Source organism: Poecilia mexicana, unplaced genomic scaffold, assembly GCF_051168715.1.
Source record: "Poecilia mexicana isolate PSO_F unplaced genomic scaffold, ASM5116871v1 scaffold_13, whole genome shotgun sequence".
NCBI lineage: Eukaryota > Metazoa > Chordata > Actinopteri > Cyprinodontiformes > Poeciliidae > Poecilia > Poecilia mexicana.
The window spans coordinates 19,074,530-19,096,351 of NW_028263382.1; the positions used below are offsets into that span (position 1 = coordinate 19,074,530).

General features: G+C 39.1%; 1 protein-coding gene across 1 annotated transcript in view; it reads right to left on the reverse strand.

The window, feature by feature from the left end:
* dscamb (Down syndrome cell adhesion molecule b) overlaps window positions 1-21,822 on the reverse strand; it is a 106,164-nt gene that overhangs the window by 26,962 nt on the left and 57,380 nt on the right. Inside the window, exons 4-12 of the mRNA XM_088012124.1 lie at window positions 13,219-13,317; window positions 12,585-12,731; window positions 10,377-10,655; window positions 9,982-10,257; window positions 8,551-8,847; window positions 6,289-6,561; window positions 3,696-3,974; window positions 2,921-3,040; window positions 491-670 (exon numbers count right to left, since the gene is read on the reverse strand). Of these exons, the coding sequence (XP_087868250.1) occupies window positions 491-670; window positions 2,921-3,040; window positions 3,696-3,974; window positions 6,289-6,561; window positions 8,551-8,847; window positions 9,982-10,257; window positions 10,377-10,655; window positions 12,585-12,731; window positions 13,219-13,317 (1,950 nt within the window). The remainder of the gene's footprint in view (window positions 1-490; window positions 671-2,920; window positions 3,041-3,695; window positions 3,975-6,288; window positions 6,562-8,550; window positions 8,848-9,981; window positions 10,258-10,376; window positions 10,656-12,584; window positions 12,732-13,218; window positions 13,318-21,822) is intronic.

Consider the following 21,822-nt stretch of genomic DNA (forward strand, 5'->3'; position numbering starts at 1 on the left):
ACACAAACACCTCAGATTTTACCTTTGACCAACATAAAGCTCGTTATTCCTTCAAAATGTCCAAACAATCCTAAAATTAGGCCAAAAAATAAAACAGGGCTTTGGGCACTCTTTTGGTCTCTGGTGCCAAAGCTGATTCTGAATTATAATAATCTCTTTTTCCTTATTATGAAAGGAAAAAGAGATGATTTAGGGCTGTAAAATCCCTTTCTTCACGATTCTGAGTAAAAGATGAACTTCAATCAGTTAAACTGCTACTTTGAATCTTAATTCCCAAGTCTACCCCTTACAGTCCAAAGTAGTGGAGCAGAATTAGTTTGTTCATCCTTGTTGTTATCCAATGATCTATGAGCTCCAACACAGTTTAACAAGCCTTACTCAAACTATGTCACATAATCTAATTTTGACAAATTGAGGTGTGATGATTATCGCGGGCTTCATGAAACAAACAAACAGAAACTACAGCTCGTCATTAAGCACCAGTTCTTACTTTTGACGGTGAGGTACATGGACTTGCTGACATCAGCTCCGACGTCGTTGCTGACCTTACACAGGTAGAAGCCGCTGTCGTCCTCCAGAACGTGTTTGATAAGCAGCGAGCCGTTGCTCAGCAGCTGGACTCGAGAGCCGCTGTTCAGAAGGATGGGCTGAAACTGGGGGACGCCGGCACCTGATGCAAGAAGGTTAGGCAAAAAAAAAAAAAAAAAAAGATATGTTTTTTTTAAGGAAAAGCAGATACCGTACATAGAACATGTCTTACAGATTTCCTGTTACATTTAAAAGTTTTACATCATCAGGCAAACTAAAGTAAGAAAGCCATTTTCAAATAATGATTCAAATTGTTAGGGGAATCCGAACCACCTAATAGCTGGCTGTGCCGTGTTTGGTAGCAACAGCTGCAATCAAGCGATTGCAAAAACTACCGATGTGTCTTCTGTGTGGAGGAATTTCCGGCTCAATGAAAAGTGGCTTTAATTCAGCAACATCAATGATTTTCTGAGCAGGAACACACAATCTAAGGTCACACATGTTAATTGGATGCAAGTTCAGACGTTGACTAGGCCACTCCTAAACCTCTATTTTCCAGAGGTTGAATTCCTGTTGAATTGCTTTGGTCATTGTCAAAACCTGAATGCATTTGAGCTGCAGCTCATGAAGTGATCCCTTCATGTTCTCCCTCATGATATCCTTGCAAAATATCATATCAAAATAAACTTTTTTTAGCCTTAAAACACATTTGTTGTGTACTTGGAGTCTCCAGGAGTGCGGAAATGTTGAATTTAGTCTCTTCTGCTGCTGCATAGATGTATTTATATTCTGATTGGGTAAAATTGTTCAATCAGTTCAGTGTTTTCTATTCACATCTCAGTATTTGCTGCAAAACTGACAAATGAGATCAAGGACTTCCGCTTACCAGTTTTGCAAATCTGCCATTTTTATGTCTTACAATGATTTCCTGGTCTAAGTCCAAAACTGATAAAAAGTCAAAAATGTTGTCGGCTGATTTTACACACAATTTCTCACGCTCAACATCAACATCACCCCAACATCAGAACCTCTTCAAAGTGCCTGGTTAAATATATTTTTTCTTGGAAATGGAGCCACATCAAGGAGGAAAGCTGAGCTCGCGTTCAGCTCCTTGAAGACAAAACCGCACCGCCTGTTTTCAATAGTATTATTACATAAACAGTTTGGTATTGTTTTTTTTTGTCTCGGGAAAAACACGCTCCAAATTCATTTAGAGATGTTCTTAACGCAGGCGTTAGATAACTCACTAAATATGTTGAGATCTTGCCGTCGAGACATATTTACTCATATTGTGGTAAAATGGTCTGGCTTGAACATGTAAGACTGGATGGACAAGTCTTCTGTTGTTGTTGTTGTCTTTTAATCAATTTGGGGATAAAAACTTTGTGTGCTGCTAAATAATCATATTTTCGCTGTCAAATTTTAAAAATGGCTGAATGAGGTTGAATGCTACGCTCTATTCAGCGTCTTGTATTTAAGTTTTTTCTTGATCCTACTGTGTGATTATTGAAAGTTAACCAACATTATTGTTAATTACGTTTAATTCAGAACGTAGCAAGTAAGATAACTACATATTCACGTAAGGGCAGGCTAGGTTAGATGGATTATTTCCCAAAAATGTATCTATTTGACAAAAGCTTTGCTTATTTTCTCTCCTTTGAAGATCTAAAGCATTTTAGAAGAAATATGGAAGAAATCTATAAGGGGGAAAGATTTCTCACAGTCCTGTATTTGCATTGCTGCTATGTTTATCTGCCCATACAGGAATGTAAACCAAGGTACACTTTCATTTTGGCAACGTACAATAAAAATATATGTCAAGCTGGGTGTTTGCTAATATCTTATTGAACTGTTGAATCTACAGAAAATATGATAGACATTCCAAAGAACACAACTAAAGCAAAAAAAAAAAAAAAAATTAACATTGTAATAATTTCCCACAGACCTTATTTTAAATACTACAAATTATTTTACTAATAACTCAGTCAGTCAGCTCCATCCGTTCACTGTGATCCAGAGTTAGCGAGACCCGACGCCTGCCTCTCATGAATTCACAGGCAGAGCCCATCAAAGACAGAAAAACACATCTGATTCTTTTATTCCTTTGATCATTGAAGCTGGCCGGCACACACAAATACACACACACACACCCACACACACACTTATTCAAAGTCACTCTACTCTGTTGTTGTCCTTCTTTCATCCCAGGTTATATGAATGATGAAGCAAACATCTGGGCCCCCTCTTCATCTGCACTGCTCAAGTGGCTGAACGCACCTGCTGCCCTGCTGTTTCCCACTCCATCTGTTCAGTCAGCCTGCGCCTCTCCCTGATTTTCTCTTGATTAAGGTGGAGACTCTGCGAACCCTCAAATCATCTGTGCTTAATGTACCTTTGGAGTGTTCCCAAACAATAGTGGGTGGTGGATAGCCTTCAGCAGAGCAGTTGAGGGTCACAGTTTTCCCGTAGATCCCGTCTTGGTCCTCAGGCTGAACCACAAACTGAGGTGGAACTACACGCAGACACCAACACAAACGGAGAACAGTTTATTATTATGCACCATACATTTGATGTCTTTGACACAGGGAGAGTGTATTTTCATTGGGGAAAGTAAAACCAAGAATGCTACTTTTGTTTGCACAGATTTGATCAATGACTGGTCAGAAACTCAAAATTATAATATTTTTTGGTTTTTTTAGAATTACAGAAATACCTAAAAATTAAGTCAAAGAGAAGAAGAAACATGTTTGAAAGAAAACTACTTTCTTTGAAAATGTATGCAAAGTTGGGTGCTTGCTAGTATATTATTGAACTTGAAATTCATAGAAAATATAATAGACATCCAATAACTTTCGCATGTTTGACGTTCAGTCAGGAAAAGCGAGAAAGACTTAGTAAACAATAGGAATGTTTTGTGGTAGGAAACAGCTCTTTTAAATACTACTAAGAAAGCAATGTGAAACAACTTATGCTTCTATTATAAAATAAGTATCACTCTTAGGAAAAAAAACATTTTTAATTGTCTACAATTGACAGCAGAATGTTAACTCTACAAAAACTGGAGGTCAGAAATGGACTACACAAGTCTCATTGGTGAATCTTTAGTGAAAGCCTGCAGGCATGCAGCCGAGGGTCACATCAAGGGTAAAGTTGGTTTGCTTTCTTACCTCGAACAATAAGCTGACTCTGATGCTCCACGACGGCGGCCTCGTTTCGGGCGATGCAGGTGTAGTTGCCGTTGTGGTCGGGTGTCAGGTTGTTTATCCGCAGTGAGCTGGTGAAGTCGATGTTGTCGACCGTCACACCCAAGCTGGCGGGGATCGGCCGTCCGTCTTTCTGCCAGGTGATATCCAACGGCCGGTCGCCCGACATGACCACGCAAGGTATGAACACGCGCTGACCGATGGTGAAGCGCTGAAACTCGAAGGGCTGGATGTATGGAGGGACTGCAGACAAGAGGAAAATAAAAACACCAGATGCCATTTTTAGGTTTCTCACCTACTGTAGCTGCAGAAATAATCTTAACCAACTCATGTATTTTTTTGGCCATTTGAAATCGGATAATTTTGACACAGTGTAAAATACCGTATGAAACTTGACGTCTGTGAAAAAAACCCATGTGTGGAGCAAACAAGTCAGGTCAAAGGAAGGGATATATGTTTGTTAGAAGATAAAACGCTTTGCCAAAGGTCTTCCACACACTGAACCTTCACACATTTTTATTATGTTACAGCCAAACTTCAACATAATTCACCAATGTCAAGTGGGAGGAAATTTATATATATATATATATATATATATATATATATATATATATATATATATATATATATATATATATATATATATATATATATAAAATGTGTTGGACACTTTTTTCTATAATTGCACAATAGATTTTCTAAAATCCATCACAATGGTGGTGCGTCTTTTTTATAAAGAAACTGTTAATCTATGTTTTTTTTTTTTTTTTAATCAGTTCTCCCCATTAAGCTCTAAACATTCAAAAACTCAACTGGTCTACAAAATACATTTTGTTTGTTCGTCATCATACAGTAATTGAGTCTAACGTAGATGTAAAACATAATGGTCTCATTCCAGTGCATATACTGGAACGAGTCTCATAAAGTAGAGGCTGATTCCTAAGATGACTCCACCGCTGAGAGGGTCAGGAAACTGAGTCTGGCTGCAGAATCACACAGTCATATGATAATAATGTATTCAAATTGCTTGCTCTGTATTCACTGGGAAATCTCCGACCATCGCGCACAAGTCATCAGCTAGTCTGTCCAAGCGAGTTCAAACAGCACTGAAATACGCAGCACTTTAGCAGCTTACTTAATTCAAAACAAAGTGGAGATAATGGACTCCAGGGATTCCCCCAAAACACTTCCGCATTTTAAGCATGAGCAGAGTAAATTAACAAATGCACTTGCTCGCTACAGCACCACTGGGAAGGCTTGCTTTATATCATCACGCTCTCCTATGCTATCAGTCTCTTTTTGCCCCGGTTTTCTTTGCTCCACGGGAAAGTGTTTTATAGTGACAACAAGGCACCTTAATGGAGGCATAATGGGGAAGCCCTTTTTTAGTATTACCTATTACAGTTGTAAGATCTCAGAGGAGATCAGTCAGTCAGCCCAGTAATATCATGAATGAATCATACAGCTTTATAATGCATTGATACAGCGACTTGACTCGCCTGATAAAGTCAACTTCCTCCCCTGGGAATTTCATCCCGTAGATTTTAATTTACAAATTCGATCATGTCTGTTTATTGCATGCCGCTGCTTTTGGGAGTAGAAAGGTCAGAGAGCGATGACACGTGCTCGTCATGAAGCTCTATCGAATAAAGCAAGTGAACTTGACGGAAACACAGGATAATATCACACCTGCCTTAACAATTTATTCAAATTGTTGGGAATACAGTGGGGTTAACAAAATGCTGTGCTGAGTGATCCGGCTGTCATTACCAACACAGGCCAAAAACAAACTATTTTGTTTCTGGTCATGTTGTAGGACCCTCCACCACCTTTTAATGACAACAATATGGTTCAAAACAAAAGTAATTTGGATGATAAAATAAAAGCACTCAGCAGGAGATAGCAAAAAAGAGGAAAATAGTTTGCTTTACACTCAATTAATTGTATTTTGACTAAAAACAAAACATTTTAGAAGCTCACCAGTGCTTTAATGCACACATGTGAAGTAATACATTTTAAAACAGAATTGCTTTCTAAAATATGCTATATATTTAGTTTAGTGCCCACTTAATAAATGTATAAAAATGTCCCATTAAAACTACAGAGTCTAGAGTGGTCCTTTTTCAGTGTTGTTTACCTTTACAAATAAATACCACTTTAACTAATATGTACTAGATTAAAAAAAAGAATCTAATGTGAACAAAGAATAGACAATTAAATAAGCAAATCTCTCCTCAGCTTCACATATGTCAGAATGGTGCAACAGAAAAAAAAAATAAGGGTAAGGTTTTGTTTGTATTGAAAAGTTAGATCCAATAAGGTTAAAAAAATATATATTTGTGTCACATTAGACCTCAAAAACACCTGCACAAACCATTTACTGCAAGTTTAAAGGCAGCATTGTCAGATTAAATAAAGGGGTTTGAAAAATTTGAATGATACTTTTTCCAAGTGAGGTTAGCAATTCGAGATATTAACTTAAAAACTTTTGTTTCATTAGAAGCATCACACTGAAGCGTCCTACATTAGCAAACCTCTTCACCTGTAAAAGACTCACCTCTAACCCGAACATGGACACTTTGGGATTCCATCTTGTTGGGCTGAACCATCACCTTGCAGTTGTACTCCCCAGCATCCACCTGCTGCACGTTGCTCAACTTCAAGGTACCGTTATTCTCAAAAGCTCGCTGCCGGTGATTGAACGGGAGCAAAACGGAGTTTTTGTACCACTTTATGGAGTAGTAAGGGTAGCCAATCACACGGCAGTGAACAAAGGCGTCCCGTCCTGCAATCGCCGTGATGTTTTTCATTGGGCGGATGCTTGCTCGCCCTACAAACGGACAGAGAGTGAGAATTGGTTCTCAGTTCAAAAATACTGAAAGAGACTGGAGTATTAATATCACGTCCAACTAGCTGCTAAATTGGCTCTACCTTGTTATTTTATTTTGTGAAATAACTAAGTATACTGGGAACAAGTAATTGTCCTACTTACAGTTTTGTCACACATGTCTCAAATCATCAAAAGAATCTAATATCAGACAAAAATAATCCGATTAAATACAAAATTCAGTTTTTGAAATGGTTTATTTATTCGAACAAAAACAAAGGCTACCAATATCCACATGCCCCTTTGATACGTGATTAATCATATTGTTCTATTCAATTCCATTAACCACACCTTGGCTTGTTTCATCCTAGCCCTGAAAAACGAGAACCTGACTGGAAACATGAAGTAGGCTGAAACATCTAACATCTAAGTCATGGGGACGCCTCACCTGCCTGGGTTGAGTTCATGATTGAACAATAAGAACGGTGCGAGACCAAAAACACGGCTAGCCATACAAACCACTAAGACATCCCAAAACTCATCCTGATGAAGACACGTTTTAGACTGATGAGTAGAAAGTTAAATATTTTGAAGATGAGCATCCTGGTATATTTGGTGTAAAACTAACACAGCATTTAAAAAAAAAAAGGACATCATCAAACTTGTGAGATTTGCTACTTCACGATCTGAACGACTTGCCCTTATTGATAAAGCCATCAATTCTTCCGTCTACCATTTAAATTCATGCACATACCAGGAAAGGTCTAACTGTGACATGACCACAAAGAGGCTTGAAAACCTTCCAGTGGGATTGAATCAAAGCAATTCTTCAAAAAAAAGAGTTGGCCAAAACTCCTTCACTGTCAAAGATTTACTCAGGTTGGTTTGGTCTTATGCGAAAAACGTGTTTGATGAGAAACATTTAGCTGTGTACCTAAATCTGTAGGCGGGAAAATACTTTTACATACCACGGTATAATTTCTGTGTAGCTTCAGTTTCGCTACCTGCCACCAAACATACAGCAAATCTGCTGTTTTAAGCTTCTGTTGCACAAGCTCTAAGTGTAACTATGCATAGAGGCGGTGAAATGACAAGCAGATTAAAGTACGCTAACTATCTGAAGGAAACGTAACATTTAAATAACACTCGCTCTGTAATACACTAAGCGTCTAATAAAATGTGAAGCATTCAGAGTCTCATCCTGTATCTATTAAAATGGAAACAGAGTAATCTCTTTAACATCTGTTAGAGAAAAGCTGGGCTGGCTGCTTGAGCAAATACATGCAGACACAGACACACATGAATAGTCACTTGTACTCACAACCACACTGCAGATGAATGTACTCAGACAGAGGAAATAAATTTGTCTTCTGGCTACTTACAAACCACAGTCAGATAAATTTATGAGCTAAAAACCCAGATAATTACGTTAACTTATGAATGCAGCTGTGATCAAACTGTAATAATTCAAAGAGACTAGGGCTGAAACGATTCCTCGAATGATTCGATGCTCAAATATGAAAAATTGGACTGATATTGATATCTGATAGTAACACCGGTATTATGCCAGATTTACCAATATTTCATTTTAGAATTTTTTTTTATCCGATTACTCGATTAATCGTAAGAATAATCGATAGATTACTCGATTACTAAAATATTCGTTTACAACAGCCCTAAAAGAGACAATAATATTATATATTATTCAAGGCTGAAAGAAACAGAAAGAGGCAAACTGAGGCTATTGAGTGAAGACTTAAAGGGAACACCACGAGATAAGGTTTAATAAAGCAAATAAAATGACTGCAAAACAAACTCAAAGAAACCTTCAGACAAGTGCATAGGGAATTAGAGAACATAGAAAAAAATTTAAAGGAAATAAGCTACAGTTCATATTCCAGACAACAGCATTTGTTCCGTCACTGCAGGCACACACAAAGAGACACACAGTTTGTGTATTGTTGTTCTTGGAGGAGCTGATTTGACAAGCACCTCTTACGTTTATTCGAGCCTGGTGGTACACGACCCCGGCCGAGTTGCTGCACGTGCACCGATACAACCCGCCGTCCGGCACCTGAGTGTGGGTCACGTTGAGCTGGCTGACCACGTGGCCCTCGTGGGTCTCGTAATGGCCCAGGTGGTGATGGGCATCTTTGATGACGGGGTCATCATCCAGCGACCAGCTGCACCTAGGAGGCGGCGTTCCCTTCACGTTGCAGATTAGGAACAGGGGTTCGTTGGGGTTCACCACCTTCTCGCTGAAAGAGGATAAGATTTTCGGGGTCCCATCTGCGTTGGGGGATGAGGCAGAAAAGAGCACAGTGAGAATGAAACAGAAGGTCAGTCAATCACAGCGTTGCGTTTGGAATCTGTCTTCTGGCTTGTCTCCAGATAGGGCAGTATATTCTGACTTCAACAAAATTGTTTCTAGATCCGCCTGCATGCTTAAACCACATAAGTGTAAAACTTAGACACTCAAAGACCCAAACTGTTTAGTTTAATTTTAAGATAGTTTCATTTATTTAACACAACTTTTTTTATTATTATTATTTTAGCAAATTCCCCTTCAGACAGTGCATAGTGATTGTTTAACAATTCAACTAAATCACAAGCAATCAGCAGGTTTGTCAGATCATCTTTACTCTCTCCACTTTTAGTATTTTTGCTTGTAAAATGTCAGAAAGTCTTTCTTCTGAAAATAGGAGATAGAAATACAACTTTGGAAATATTGTAAAATTTAACCAAAAATATAAATTAATAAAGGTGTAGCATGGATTTATACATATTTGACTGTATTTTAAAGTGTATCCGCACAGGATATAAAAAGCTTATTTAATAAGTTTACGCATGTACATTTCTGGTCAGAAGTGAATATAAATTCTAGATCATTTCTTTGAGCTCCTTTTTTCATCTCAGGATGGACTGATTATATCCATTGAACTTCAATAAACTTTATAAGTAAGTCCGAGAGCACAAATTTATTGTGGATTTAGATGCAGCTATCTTCTTGAGCTGTATTTATACATTTAATCAAACCTTCTTTTTTTTTTTTTCTTTTTTGTTCCAGGAGTTTTTCTCTCACACATTCAGTGTAGTTGCCTTTTGAATTCTCTCTGCCTGCCTGCAGTTTCTCTCTAATAATCCAGGCTTGTTCCATGTGATTATAGATTATCAATATCTACTTCTTATGCCGCCCTAACCACAGAGGACAGTTGCCTAAGCAACGGCGCCAAGGTTGATCATGAGCATTCACGTGCATGTGCTTCTGTCTGCGTTTGTGTTAAATCTAGCGTGATCGTACTTGTGGTGGCTTGGAGTCACTGCTGCATAAACTCCAAGTTAATATCCAACTCACTGATTAAGCAAAGAGCAGCTGCTAATTCGTTTGCACACATGGGTTCTTAGATTCAAGGGGCATTTTACCTTCGAGGATAACCTGTACGAAGTCTTGCGCCGACATCTTGCCCTTCCTGGCGAAGCACTGATAAGCTCCGCCATCGCTTTTCGTCATTCCCTCGATGATTATGTTCTCCCGGTTAAGCCCTGTGAAGCGAACATTGTTTCCAGGGTAGATGATCTCTCCGTTGCGATACCAAGACAGCTCGTATTCATCGGAACCGCTCACGCTACAGGACAGAGACACCTTGCTGCCCACGCTGCCTTTCACTTTTCGAGGACTGACCATTGCCTTCAAGGGCTCTGCGGATGCAGAAAACAAAATCACTGTTGCAGAAAAGTTGTTTTCTATCACTTTGATGGTCAAATTAAACAGTTAAGAAAGGTTGTCAACAAAGGCAGTTTTCTTTGATAAGACTTACGCTTAACATACAGGCCTCCCATGACCTCTGCGTTGCCATAGCTGTTCCAAACTTCACATACATACGTTCCCGAGTCACTGGGCTGTGCATTCTCTATGAGCAACCCTGAGATGGTCTGGCGAAAGCGACTGTCTGGCTCCAAGGGGCTGTTGTCCTTCAGCCAGCGGTATTTGGGTGTGGGGAAGCCTGAGGCCTTACAGGGCAGCTCCACTCGATGATTAATCTTCACCTCTTTGTGGTCAAAGCCGTCCAAGATGGCTGGCTCAGCGTTGGTAGGGTCTGGACAGAGGAGATAACTTGGGTTAATTAGTTGTGAGTGTCGCCAAATCAGAACGTTGGATGTTATAATCTAATACAAATAGTTGGGGTCAATATTGTTTTTCTATCAACATCATCTGTGGTACTTTGAAAAAGTATTCACACCCCATTGATGTTTTTCACATCGTATGTTACAACCATTCATTTCCATCAACCAACCCAGGGCCAAGCAAAGTGGTGTCATGCACTAGAAGAAAACCTACAGAAGACTTGAGATGAAGAAAAGGGATCGCTTTCCAGCATGACAACATCTCTAAATATGCCACCAGGAGCTGCAATGCGATGATTCAGATCAAAGTATATTCAAGTTTTAGAATGACCCAGTTCAAATCCAAAGCTAAACCTAATGCGGACTGATTGGTTCGCTGATGTTGTTCTCGCTAACTGAGCTTTAGCTATGATGCAAAGAGAGGCAACAATCTCAGTTCATTGATGCACAAAGCTGACAGACACATGCAGCTATAGTGGCAATGGCAGGTTGCTCAACAAAGTACTGACTCCAGTAGGATGAGTAGAAATGCATGCCGCACTTCTCAGATATTTCTTAATTAAAAAAAAAATATAGAAAACTATTCTTTTGCTTACTTTTTACCATTACGCCTAGGGCTGAAACGATTCCTCGAATGATTCGAGTACCTCGATTACTAAAATTCCTCGAGGAAAATTTACCTGCCTCGAAGCTTCGTTAATTTATGTTTTATTAGTTAGCGCACCGTGTTCCGGCCGGGACTTCATTTGCGTTGCGCGGAGCTCTCACTTCCGCCTCTGAGTTGTTGACAAAAGCTAAGTCTCAGCGGCATAAAGTCCAATCTTCAAGATTGGCCCGTGGGGATTTTATTGATTGATGATAATGCCCGACTTTTTATCGTTTTTTGGGGAACCAATAAGCATCCTTAAAATGACTGGGGAATGCCTGGAGTACGGCAGCATTTCTCCTCCGGGGCTGCTGGTTGAAAGCGAACGGCGGGAAGAGCGCTGAGGTGAGCGGATAGACTGAACAGGGCGGGCGGCTGAGTAGCTGATGCTTACCGTGTAAATGTAGCTTTACCGAAGAACCGCACAATAAATTTCATATCCCGGTCAGAAGAAACGGGTGGCGGAGCGCATCGTACATGGCTGGTAGATGAGTTTCTGAGTGACCAGTGAAAGTGTCGTAAATATCCCGTATTGCTTCCCCCCGTGTTCGTCCCCCGGTCTAACGGTTCGTCAGTCCGCTGGTCTATTTCCTCCCCTCCACCCCATCTTACGTTCGTTCATTCGCCCTCTCCTCCCACTCCAGGCGGTATTTCCCGTATTTTCAAACCCAAAGCGTGACAGGTTAGGTGGCAAGGTGAGTTTAATTAATCTATTAAACTCACTGAAGATGAATACATAAACTAAAAGCTGGATTGTAGACATTTTTTATAAGCATATTTGTGAGCCTGCCTCTTTGTTATTAAATTCAATATAATTTCAGATTTTTCTATAACTTTTCTTCTGGTTAACTTAGAAAGTGAGCTATTATTGTTACAGGTTAGTTTTCTAAACTACAAAAAAGCAACTGTTAGGGATGCTCAAATATGAAAAATTGGACTGATATTGATATCTGATAGTAACACCGGTATTATGCCAGATTTACCAATATTTCATTTTAGAATTTTTTTTTATCCGATTACTCGATTAATCGTAAGAATAATCGATAGATTACTCGATTACTAAAATATTCGTTTACAACAGCCCTAATTACGCCCTACATTCTGATGGTGACGCCCTTGCCTCTGTAGTTGTGATGTGACAAAACGTTCAATGGGTTTGAAGACTTTTGCACTTTCGGTCTCGTAATAAATCAAACTAAGACACATTTTGGTTTAGTTGGTCAACGTGACTGAAGTGTGAAACCAGCATACTGACCTGACACAATGAGACGCGCGCTGTTGCTCTGCCGTGACTCACCGGTGTACCGGTGGCGTGTTGTGCAGCGGTAGTTATTTAGGCCATCCTCAGGCAGGACGTCTACAATGTACAAGGCTCCCGTAGATGTGATGAGATATCTTTGTCCTGGAGCAGATAGGGGAACAAGGTGAGAGACATGAAGGGCAGCAGTTGTTAGGCTGTTACACCGTATCAAAGCAACTTTTTACATCATAAAACATTCATTCGCTCAGGCATATCTCAAGGATTTCTTTCTCCGTGGGATACCAGTTAAGAATAAATCTCAAAGCAAACAAAACCGTTAGGAAGCACTTCTTTGAAGACAAACAGAGTTTGTTATGTACATATTGAAACCAGTAATGTTAGCTGTGCGTGAACATAAAACACAAGCTCTCTTCGCAGCGCACCAGCCATGTCAGAGCAATGAATTCAGATCTGCATATCTCACGCATCTCTGATCTTTAATAGCATTCATTGTCTTTGTGTTCCTGCTTACAGTGTAACCTCCCCAGTGTCACCGTTTGATGAAGAAAGCCGATTTTTTTATTTTTCTTTGGCTGTCACTGCCAGTTCCTTAAGTGCAGTAACATTATGTTAATTCGACAGATCAAACCAGGCTGAGTGGGGTTGTCAACATCCATGAGGAAGTAAACCTTCCTCTGCAGCATCACATGGATCCTCGCATTCCCACGGGAGCAGACTGATGTCAGAGCTGATCGAAAAATGCAATTTTAAGGAGACTGTCGGTGCTGTGTAAAGGTGAGTGTTATAAGACAGAAAAGGCCTTCTAGGCTAGAGAAGGGACAGTTTCAGAAACTTTGATAACTACAGAAAAGGTGACATATTGAAGCAGTAGCACACCACTTAGAGCAAGGCACCTTGCTTTATTATTCCATAAATATAAGAGTCGGAGCATCAAATTTCATGTTTAAAAAAAAGAATATATATATATGTATAAAATCACTGAAAAGGAGTTTTTTTTTTTTTTTTTTTTTTTTTTTACTTTTTTGGGGCATTTTATACCAACAAGTTGTTTCTCCAACAATTTGCTAATTAAGTATGTTTCTATGATTTGATCAGGGTCATAATCTGTCATATTTAGGAAGAGTCAACTGGACCAATCAGAAATACAATTAATTAAAACAAAGAGAAATAAACGTTCACATCGTGGTTAAAATGCCGTCTTTTACAGCAAAAAATGAACAACTTAGTGAAGGACATAAATTGTCCATGAACACTTTAGTAGTTAAGCTTATTGAAAAGACATCACCATAGTAAACAAGGTTCTCATTATCAGAAAAATGCTGATCCAGTCATTCTACAGATATGAAGCATATTACTGTGAAAAAAACTTTTTATTTCTACCTAAAATTTTGAACTAATAGAAGTCCAACACAAACAATGGATGACAGATTAGTATAATAACTTGCGTTATTATACTGAAACAAGTAAAGTCTGCACTGATTGCTGAAGCATCATTTTGAATATAAAGACTGGAGGTATAATGTATATTCATCTTTCTGCAGAAAGATTTGTGAGTTAAGAACAAACATGCATCTTGTAAAGTTCTGTACAAAATTAAGATAGCATGTTCTACATCATTATTCTGCAATCATTTATATATATGGTTTTTTTTTCCTGACTGCACTCCAGTTAGATTTAAAAAGGATGAACAGTAGACAGCATTAAAGCAGTAACAATTGATTTTATTTTCTGTGTAGCTCCCAACAAGACACCAAAAACAAAAGTGAAAATTAACAACATTTATTGCTTTAATCTTTTTTGTGTGCATGAAAAAAAAACAAAAAACAACATCTACCAAACAGACATGAACAAGCAAGTGGATGGTAATCTTGTCTCTGTGTGGGTGACCAAATTACATACAGCCTTATTTAGGCCTTGTAACATCATCCCCTATAGATCAGACCATATGTCAGGCTGTAATTACAGTCTTTCTCTATGTTTCATGTTTCTGAGGCAGGCTGCTGTACTAGCACTGCGTTACAGCATTTCAGGATGGATATGTCAATTTATGACACCGTCTGGACAAATTTGCTGAAATAAGAAAAAGGGAAAAACGCTGAAGGATTTTGCACCTTTTTTTTTTTGTTTTTTAACAAACCGTGCTTTACTTTAATATTCATCCGGAGACTAATATTTACAAAAGAAGCAAAACATGTTTAATTTGCTAGCATTTTTATGTGCATTTCTTTTATGTTTACACAGGCAAAATGAAATCATCCTTGTGGAGTTCAGCAAAGTGGGGGGGTTGGTGAGGCGGATGGGGGGTGGAGGGGGAACGCAGAGGGGGGGGGAAGCGAGACGAAACTGCTCAGCTATTGTAAGTACTGACCTAGATAGAACCGACAACGGATTCCATGGATATGATGTCCTAAAGGGGTTTCATGGGTTTTACATACAGGGCTGTTAGACGGGCAACCAGCAAGTGAAATCTATAAACAGAGGGAGGGAGGGTGTGACTGCATGTGTGTATCTGTGTGCCCAGCAGCCATGTATGCATACCAGAAAGCCATACAATTGGTAAAAGGAGTCATTTTCGCTCCTTAGGAAGGCCTGTTTTTAACCATTATTTTTTGACATTTTGTTTTGTTCCCACCACTTCCTTCGTGCCTGCTCTGAAATAACTACACCTCGAAAGAGTGAAATCCCTAGAAACGACACACTGTGACTCAGAAGCAAAACCAAAAATTTAGGCATCTCCTCCAAATCTATCCCCATCCATGCCTTGCTTCTCTTTCTCGCTTCTGGTTTCTCCATTTTGATTCAGTACTGGCCCTCTGAAATCTCACTGTGGAATCCATCTTGAGTGAGACAAAATGGTATTTCACTCCAGCCGCTGTGAGCTGCAGCAATTTTCTCCTCAAGCACCCCTATGCTCCTGCAATACCTTTTAAGACATCAGAGCTCAGTTATTGTGTTATGACAAAATAAAGTGCAGGCAGAAGGGACACTGCAGCAGGGAAACAGATTCAAAATGTATGCTATTGTGCTTCTCTTCTTTAATTTAGTTGCTCTTTCACCTGCTTACAGCATCAGCTTTTAGTAGGTTTTTCTTGCACACAGGAGTAAGTGTTGGGAAAAAGGTACAAAGTAATTTAAACGCCTTATAATGCGCTGTGATGTCGTGCGACGTATAAACGGCTTTGGCTTAACTAAGGAGCTAATAGAAGTCCAAGTTCCCCCACATGCATTAAAAATCCTCTTAGAAGATATTTTGGTGCTACTGTCAGACAGTGGAGTCCCTCTCTCCATTCATACACAGCAGCCCCGCTGCAAAGTGAAAAAGTGCTCCACTGCACCAGACACACTTTATCTAATCATCTCCACTTTGCCAGAGACAGGATCTAATACAAACAGCGGGCTCTTCTTCTCAGCAGGCTAAATAAGCCCGGACATACAGATGAACTGGTGTCACACTGCCAATGTGCGCTCTGATGTCTCTGTGATTCAAATGAATGTCAAGCTGGTTTGATCTCAGCTGAGAATTTTAAGACTAAATTAGACAAACTACCAGCATTTTTAGCCTAACTGGCTATGCAGTTTGCATCTGTGGCTCTGCATGACCAGAAGTGATTCATAAGTCTGCCAAAACGCCCCAAAATAAACATGTTTTTAGTGTTTATCCTGGCTTAAAGAAAAACAGCTTGGCGGGATGTGAAAAACATATTCACTTGAATAAATATATGAACATTATTTTTCAAGTCCCTTTACAGTGCTTAGCAAAAGTATTCCCACCCATTTAATATTTCACATTTTGCCAGTATTACATCGCTGTAAAAGGGGAAGGAGAAGGATAGTTTCAAAGATTTATTGTTTTTTTACCCACAAATGTCTGAAAAGTGTGGTGTGCCTTTGTATTCAGCTCCCCTATCAATACATTGCAAAGTGCTCTCATTTACAGCCGTATGGTTCTGAGTGTGATACAGATACGCCTCAGATGGCTGCAGGGTCTCCTTAAAGCTTTTTTGACTAACGCTCATCTTGCATTAATAACCGATTAAAGCTGTTCTATTAGTTACAGTGAATAGCAAGTTAGGTTTCATATTTTTAAGCTTTGATATTGCTTTACAACTAAATCTTGTTTTAAACTTTCTCACAACATTATCCCTAAGTGTCTGCTCTGTTTCTTGTTCATTGCGATAATGCTTGTTCTCATTAAAACTACGGAGGCCTTCACAGGGCAGCCATACTTATTCGGACATTAACACAGGTGGTCACTTCTGAAGACAGTTGGTTGCGCTGGATTTTATCTGCAGCTATAAGTTTAACATTTTCAATTAAAGACATAATGTCGGTGGTTGTAACAAGACAAAATTCAAGGGAATTTAATATACATTTCCAAAGCACTGTTGAAGGTTCAGCAACTCCAGTCTAAATCACATCTGAATCAAATGGCTGAGTTACCTCATCAGTATGCAGTCAAGTTCTCCAGAGCTAATAACCTGATTATTCGAGACCTGGAGCTGCAGACTCCTGCTCTGCAGGCTCGGTATGAAAGTAACAGGTTTAAAAAGTTTAACAACAGGAATTCACTTCTGTACAGGCTCTGTGACTTATTGCTGTTGTTTAAAGACAATGGCAGCTTTGCTTCTCAGTATACTGTGTACATGACACAGTGAGGAGGGCTCCAGCTCCAGCCGGGTCAGCAAAGCCACAGAGATGATGAATGGTCTCATGAATGTACCAGGTCTGTGCAGCGACTACTGTAGCCCCTTCAACTTTCCAGCGTCCGTTTGGACAAACCGATTATTAACAAATAGTTGTCGCTGGCTCTCATCAAGCATAGAAGATGTTAGAAATATCCACTTAATTTACCCTCTGATGTTACTCCTTCTTTGAAAAAACAGCAGAGGAAATACACTGCTTTGAAGGAAACAGTTCTTTAATTTCTTCCAGCTTTGAGTTACATTATGTGACATCCTTGGGTCATGGGGGGGGCAACAAGTCAGATATCAGCTTTAATCTGCTTCGATTGAGGTCAGATCCCTGGACTGAACTCTTTACCTTAAAGCTCCTCTGGCTGATGCATAGCTGCATGCAAAAAAAAAAAAAAAAAAATCAGTCCAATGACTATTCTGCAGACAGAACAGCTAATGTTAAAGCCCGAGTTTCTAATTATTTGAATATTCAGTAGCAAGCCATATTGACAGTGACAAAAGTTAAGTTAAATTTAAATCATTACGTAGAGATGCATCACCTGCAGTGGTTGTTTGAAATGATGCTTTCTCATCTTTACACCTCATCATCATTCAGTTCTTAATGGAAGTCCTGGTTTTGCCAATAGACCCAGGATATACTCTGTTCTCACCCAATGGCTGCTGGAGATTGCCGCCAGTCACCATGACCTTACAACATGCTAAGGTGTGAGTGCACATACTCATTCACACCTAAGGGAAATTCAAAGTATCTATTTAGCCTAACAAATTTCAAGCTTTCAGTGCTTTTTAGAGCATACCTAAGGTATTTGCTGTAAACAGTTAGTCAATATGCAGTAGCACTCCTGGTACTGCATCATCAAAAATCTGACTAAACACTATTTTGAATCTATTGTCTGTGTTTTAAGACACCTTAGAGAAGGAATAATACCTATTCATATAATTGTTGACAAAAAGTAAGAAAAATGCAACATATACTTTGAATGAACAGTAGGTAAGCAATAATAATGTGCAGAAAGTTAAAACACAATTTAGGGCTGCAAAAAGCACCTGTAAAAGTCATCTGAAAAATTTCTTTTTATCAATGCACCTGCGCTGTGAATAGATGTTCAAAATACAAGTAAATGACAGAGCTGCCATTGAAGGCCGAATGAAGAAGGCATCCTTGATTCAGCGAAAGTTTTGGCATCAGAGCTAGAATGCAAAGAGACTCTCTGTCAGCCTCAAAACAACTCTGTGTTCCTGTTTGGCTCATTTTACTTCCTTCTCCTGAGCTCCCTTTCTCTCTCTCTTTCTCTCTCTCTCTCTCTGCCTCTCCCCGTCTCTCCCTCTGTGTGCTGAATCCTAAAACAGTGGCTGGCTGTGTGAGAACACTGCAATGAAATCCTGCAGTCTCCAAAGTCCTGCATGGAACAATCACCTTGTCTTACCAAAAGAAAATAATAATAATCAGCCATAAGCAATGTTGTGCAACATTTTCCTACTATTTATGTTAGAATTATTGGAATTTAAATATATTATATCATTTTATTTTATATAGTATTATGTGGCGTGCTATTTTAAGTTTTATAAATATGTAGTCCCTCTATAAAACAAACCAATAAAATACAAAGCATGTTTTTATAAATGTCTCTAAATAAACAAGCAAAATATGTGCAATACTATGACATTCCCTCAAACCACATTCACATTATGGCTTGGTCTAAGCTTTCGAAGCCGTCTTATGAAAATTTAGACCAAATATATTACATAAATCACATCATTTATGTATGCATAGGAAAAACTAAGGTGTTTTCCTATGCTTTTAGGAAGAACACTTTCCAAAAAGGTAACAGAGTCAAATACACTGAATGGTATTTTAAGACCAACATACTCAGAACTTCATCATTCATTTTTCATTTTTTTATGAATAATTTGTGCTTTATAATTCATGCAAGAATGTCCAACTGTCATGAGATGAACAATGAATTTTTAATGAAGTACAAAAACAAGTGAAAGATGTCATTTTTAATAAATAATGCCTTCCACTCCTTTATTTAGATAAATGCATCTGAAGTTGAGGAGGTGGAGCCTGTTGACTGAAAACAAAGAGTTGTAGCTACACCAGCTGGCGTAAAAGTGTGAATTTTGTAGGGTTCTCAGGAAAAATGTGTAAATAAACAAACATATTTTTGTTGTGTAACTTTCTCATGATTGACTGTGGAATAATGAAATGAACAATTCTACCAAGAAATTAACTTTGTTTGGGGTTTACTGAATTAATTAATGTTTTTTAGTTTCATTTTTTAAGTGAGATTGAGCAGATTGGTTACAAACAGTCAACATTTTACCTTCACATATGTCACTTTTTATTCAAACATTTTTTACCACAATATTTTTTTAGTCTTATTTAATCGCAGATTTTAGTTCTTTTATGAACGCTGTAAAAATGGCATTGCGGCTTGAAGCCTTAAATTCTCTAAGAACTTAGAGACATAAAGTTGAGCATGCTACGACGAGGACGCTAAAGAAAAAGCAACACTGCAAATAAATTAAGAAGATCTTTGTGTTCACAATGGGAGGGCACCTTTGTACAGGACCACATGGTGAGAGGATTAATTTTACATTTATGTATAGCAGCTTGCTGAGGTGGGCTGCAGGCGCTCACCTGCACACACACACACACACACACACACACACGCACACACACGCACACACACACACACGCACACACACACACACACAGTACATCACAAGAACTGCTGAAAAACAGAGTCAGGTCTCCAAGGTTAAAGAGACTGGGGGGTGCTGATGTCTTTGATGAGGTTGGCAATCCAGTAATCTCTGCTGAAGCCCAGGGCCATTAAACAGCATGTTGATGAGAACGTTGGCACATTAAAGCACGTCAGGACAGGTGCATCAAAATAGCAACACGACTAGCAGGACTGAAGATGCTTTCAGAAAGCATAGGAATGTTACAGCGTATAAGAAATGTTGTGTGCAAGTGTGCACATTTCTCCATGTGTTTGTTTTAGCGTTTTGTTAGTGCAAAGTCAATGACTCCTTTAAAATAGAAATCTTTTTACCATTTACGTGTACATTAAAAAAAAACCTGAGCTTGACCTGCTTTACAGTAAAAGGATGGAACTGAAATGAATGTAATTGGATTTGAATCTGTCTATATCAGGGGTCCCCAAACTTTTTCCTGCGAGGGCCACATGACTGTTCCCTTTTCTGGTCGGGGGCCGGTCTTACTTTTTCGAGTAAGAAACCTTAGAAAAGTTTTGTTGACGGGGTGTGGGGTGAGGGGGGGGGGCTGACACTGTGGACCGGGGGGGGGCTGGATTAATGCCGACGACATATTCGCGTTTGTAGATAGATTTTTACCCACAATGCAAATGGAAAAAAAACGTGAGCGAAACGGTGACTGGTACTGACTAGTATATATTCCATTGAGGGAAACTAAGTTTCATATCTGCTCAAGAGCCCCCCTGGTGGTTGAAGAAAAATCCACATATATATGAAAAAAAACACTGAATGCTCTCTGGTATTGTTCAGAGGGCCGGATCAAACGAGGACCGTAGTTTGGGGACCCCTGATCTATATGATCGGATCGGATTGGCTTGAATCAGTTTTATGTACATTCATGTGTTTTTCTTGTAAAGACTCTGGAGACAACTGAGAATGTGCACAATATGAGCTGAGTAAATTACAGTGAATTAATGCTCAATGCAAGAAAACCTGTTAATTGTAAAAAAAATAAAAAATAAATAAATAAACAAAATAAATGCTGGGGGCCAGTGTAATTCTGTACAAATGAGTTTGAAAACAGCTCGCCAAAACAACAATTTTACTCCAAGTGTGACACTGCTGGAGTTCCACTAATGAAGTAAGCTTACTAATTGGAGGAGGGAGGCACACAGCTGAAGTAGATCCACTTCTACCACCCTGTCTTTGTACCCATAAACCTCAAGAAAGGGGGATTACCAAAGCCCTTATTACACCAACCTTTATCCCCTTGCATCTGTGCTTTGTCTTTTTCATGTTATTAGAGAGATATTTCACAGCCAAATGGCCAGATGACTAATCTAATAATTTGCCCAAGTCTTATTTCCTATTTTCCAACAGTAAAAGAATAAAACTCTCCCTAAGCCACAGCAGAGAAGTTGCTGCACTCTGTGTTGACTTTATGTTGGAGGATTATCATACTCACAAATGGATAATAAAATGATTAATTAAATATAGCCTCCCATTTCCACTATACTGCAGCGGGACTGTTGGCTCGGGGCTGATCAGATCCACATTCGCGGAGTGAGGCATGTGTTATGTGTAGTTGCGTGCACGTGTGCATGCACATGCAACATGTGTAGCAGTCTGCCATCATAACCTAATTATTGTAGCGGCTTAACAACAGCAATTAGCACATTTCCATCAGACGACACTAATTTGTGAATTCCATTTCAGCACCGTTTAGGACGAGCGCAGTGCAAGAGGGAGAGACTTAATTCACTGCTGAGCTAAAGGCAAAGCTAAATCCATATCTATAGAGCTGTGAAAATTGC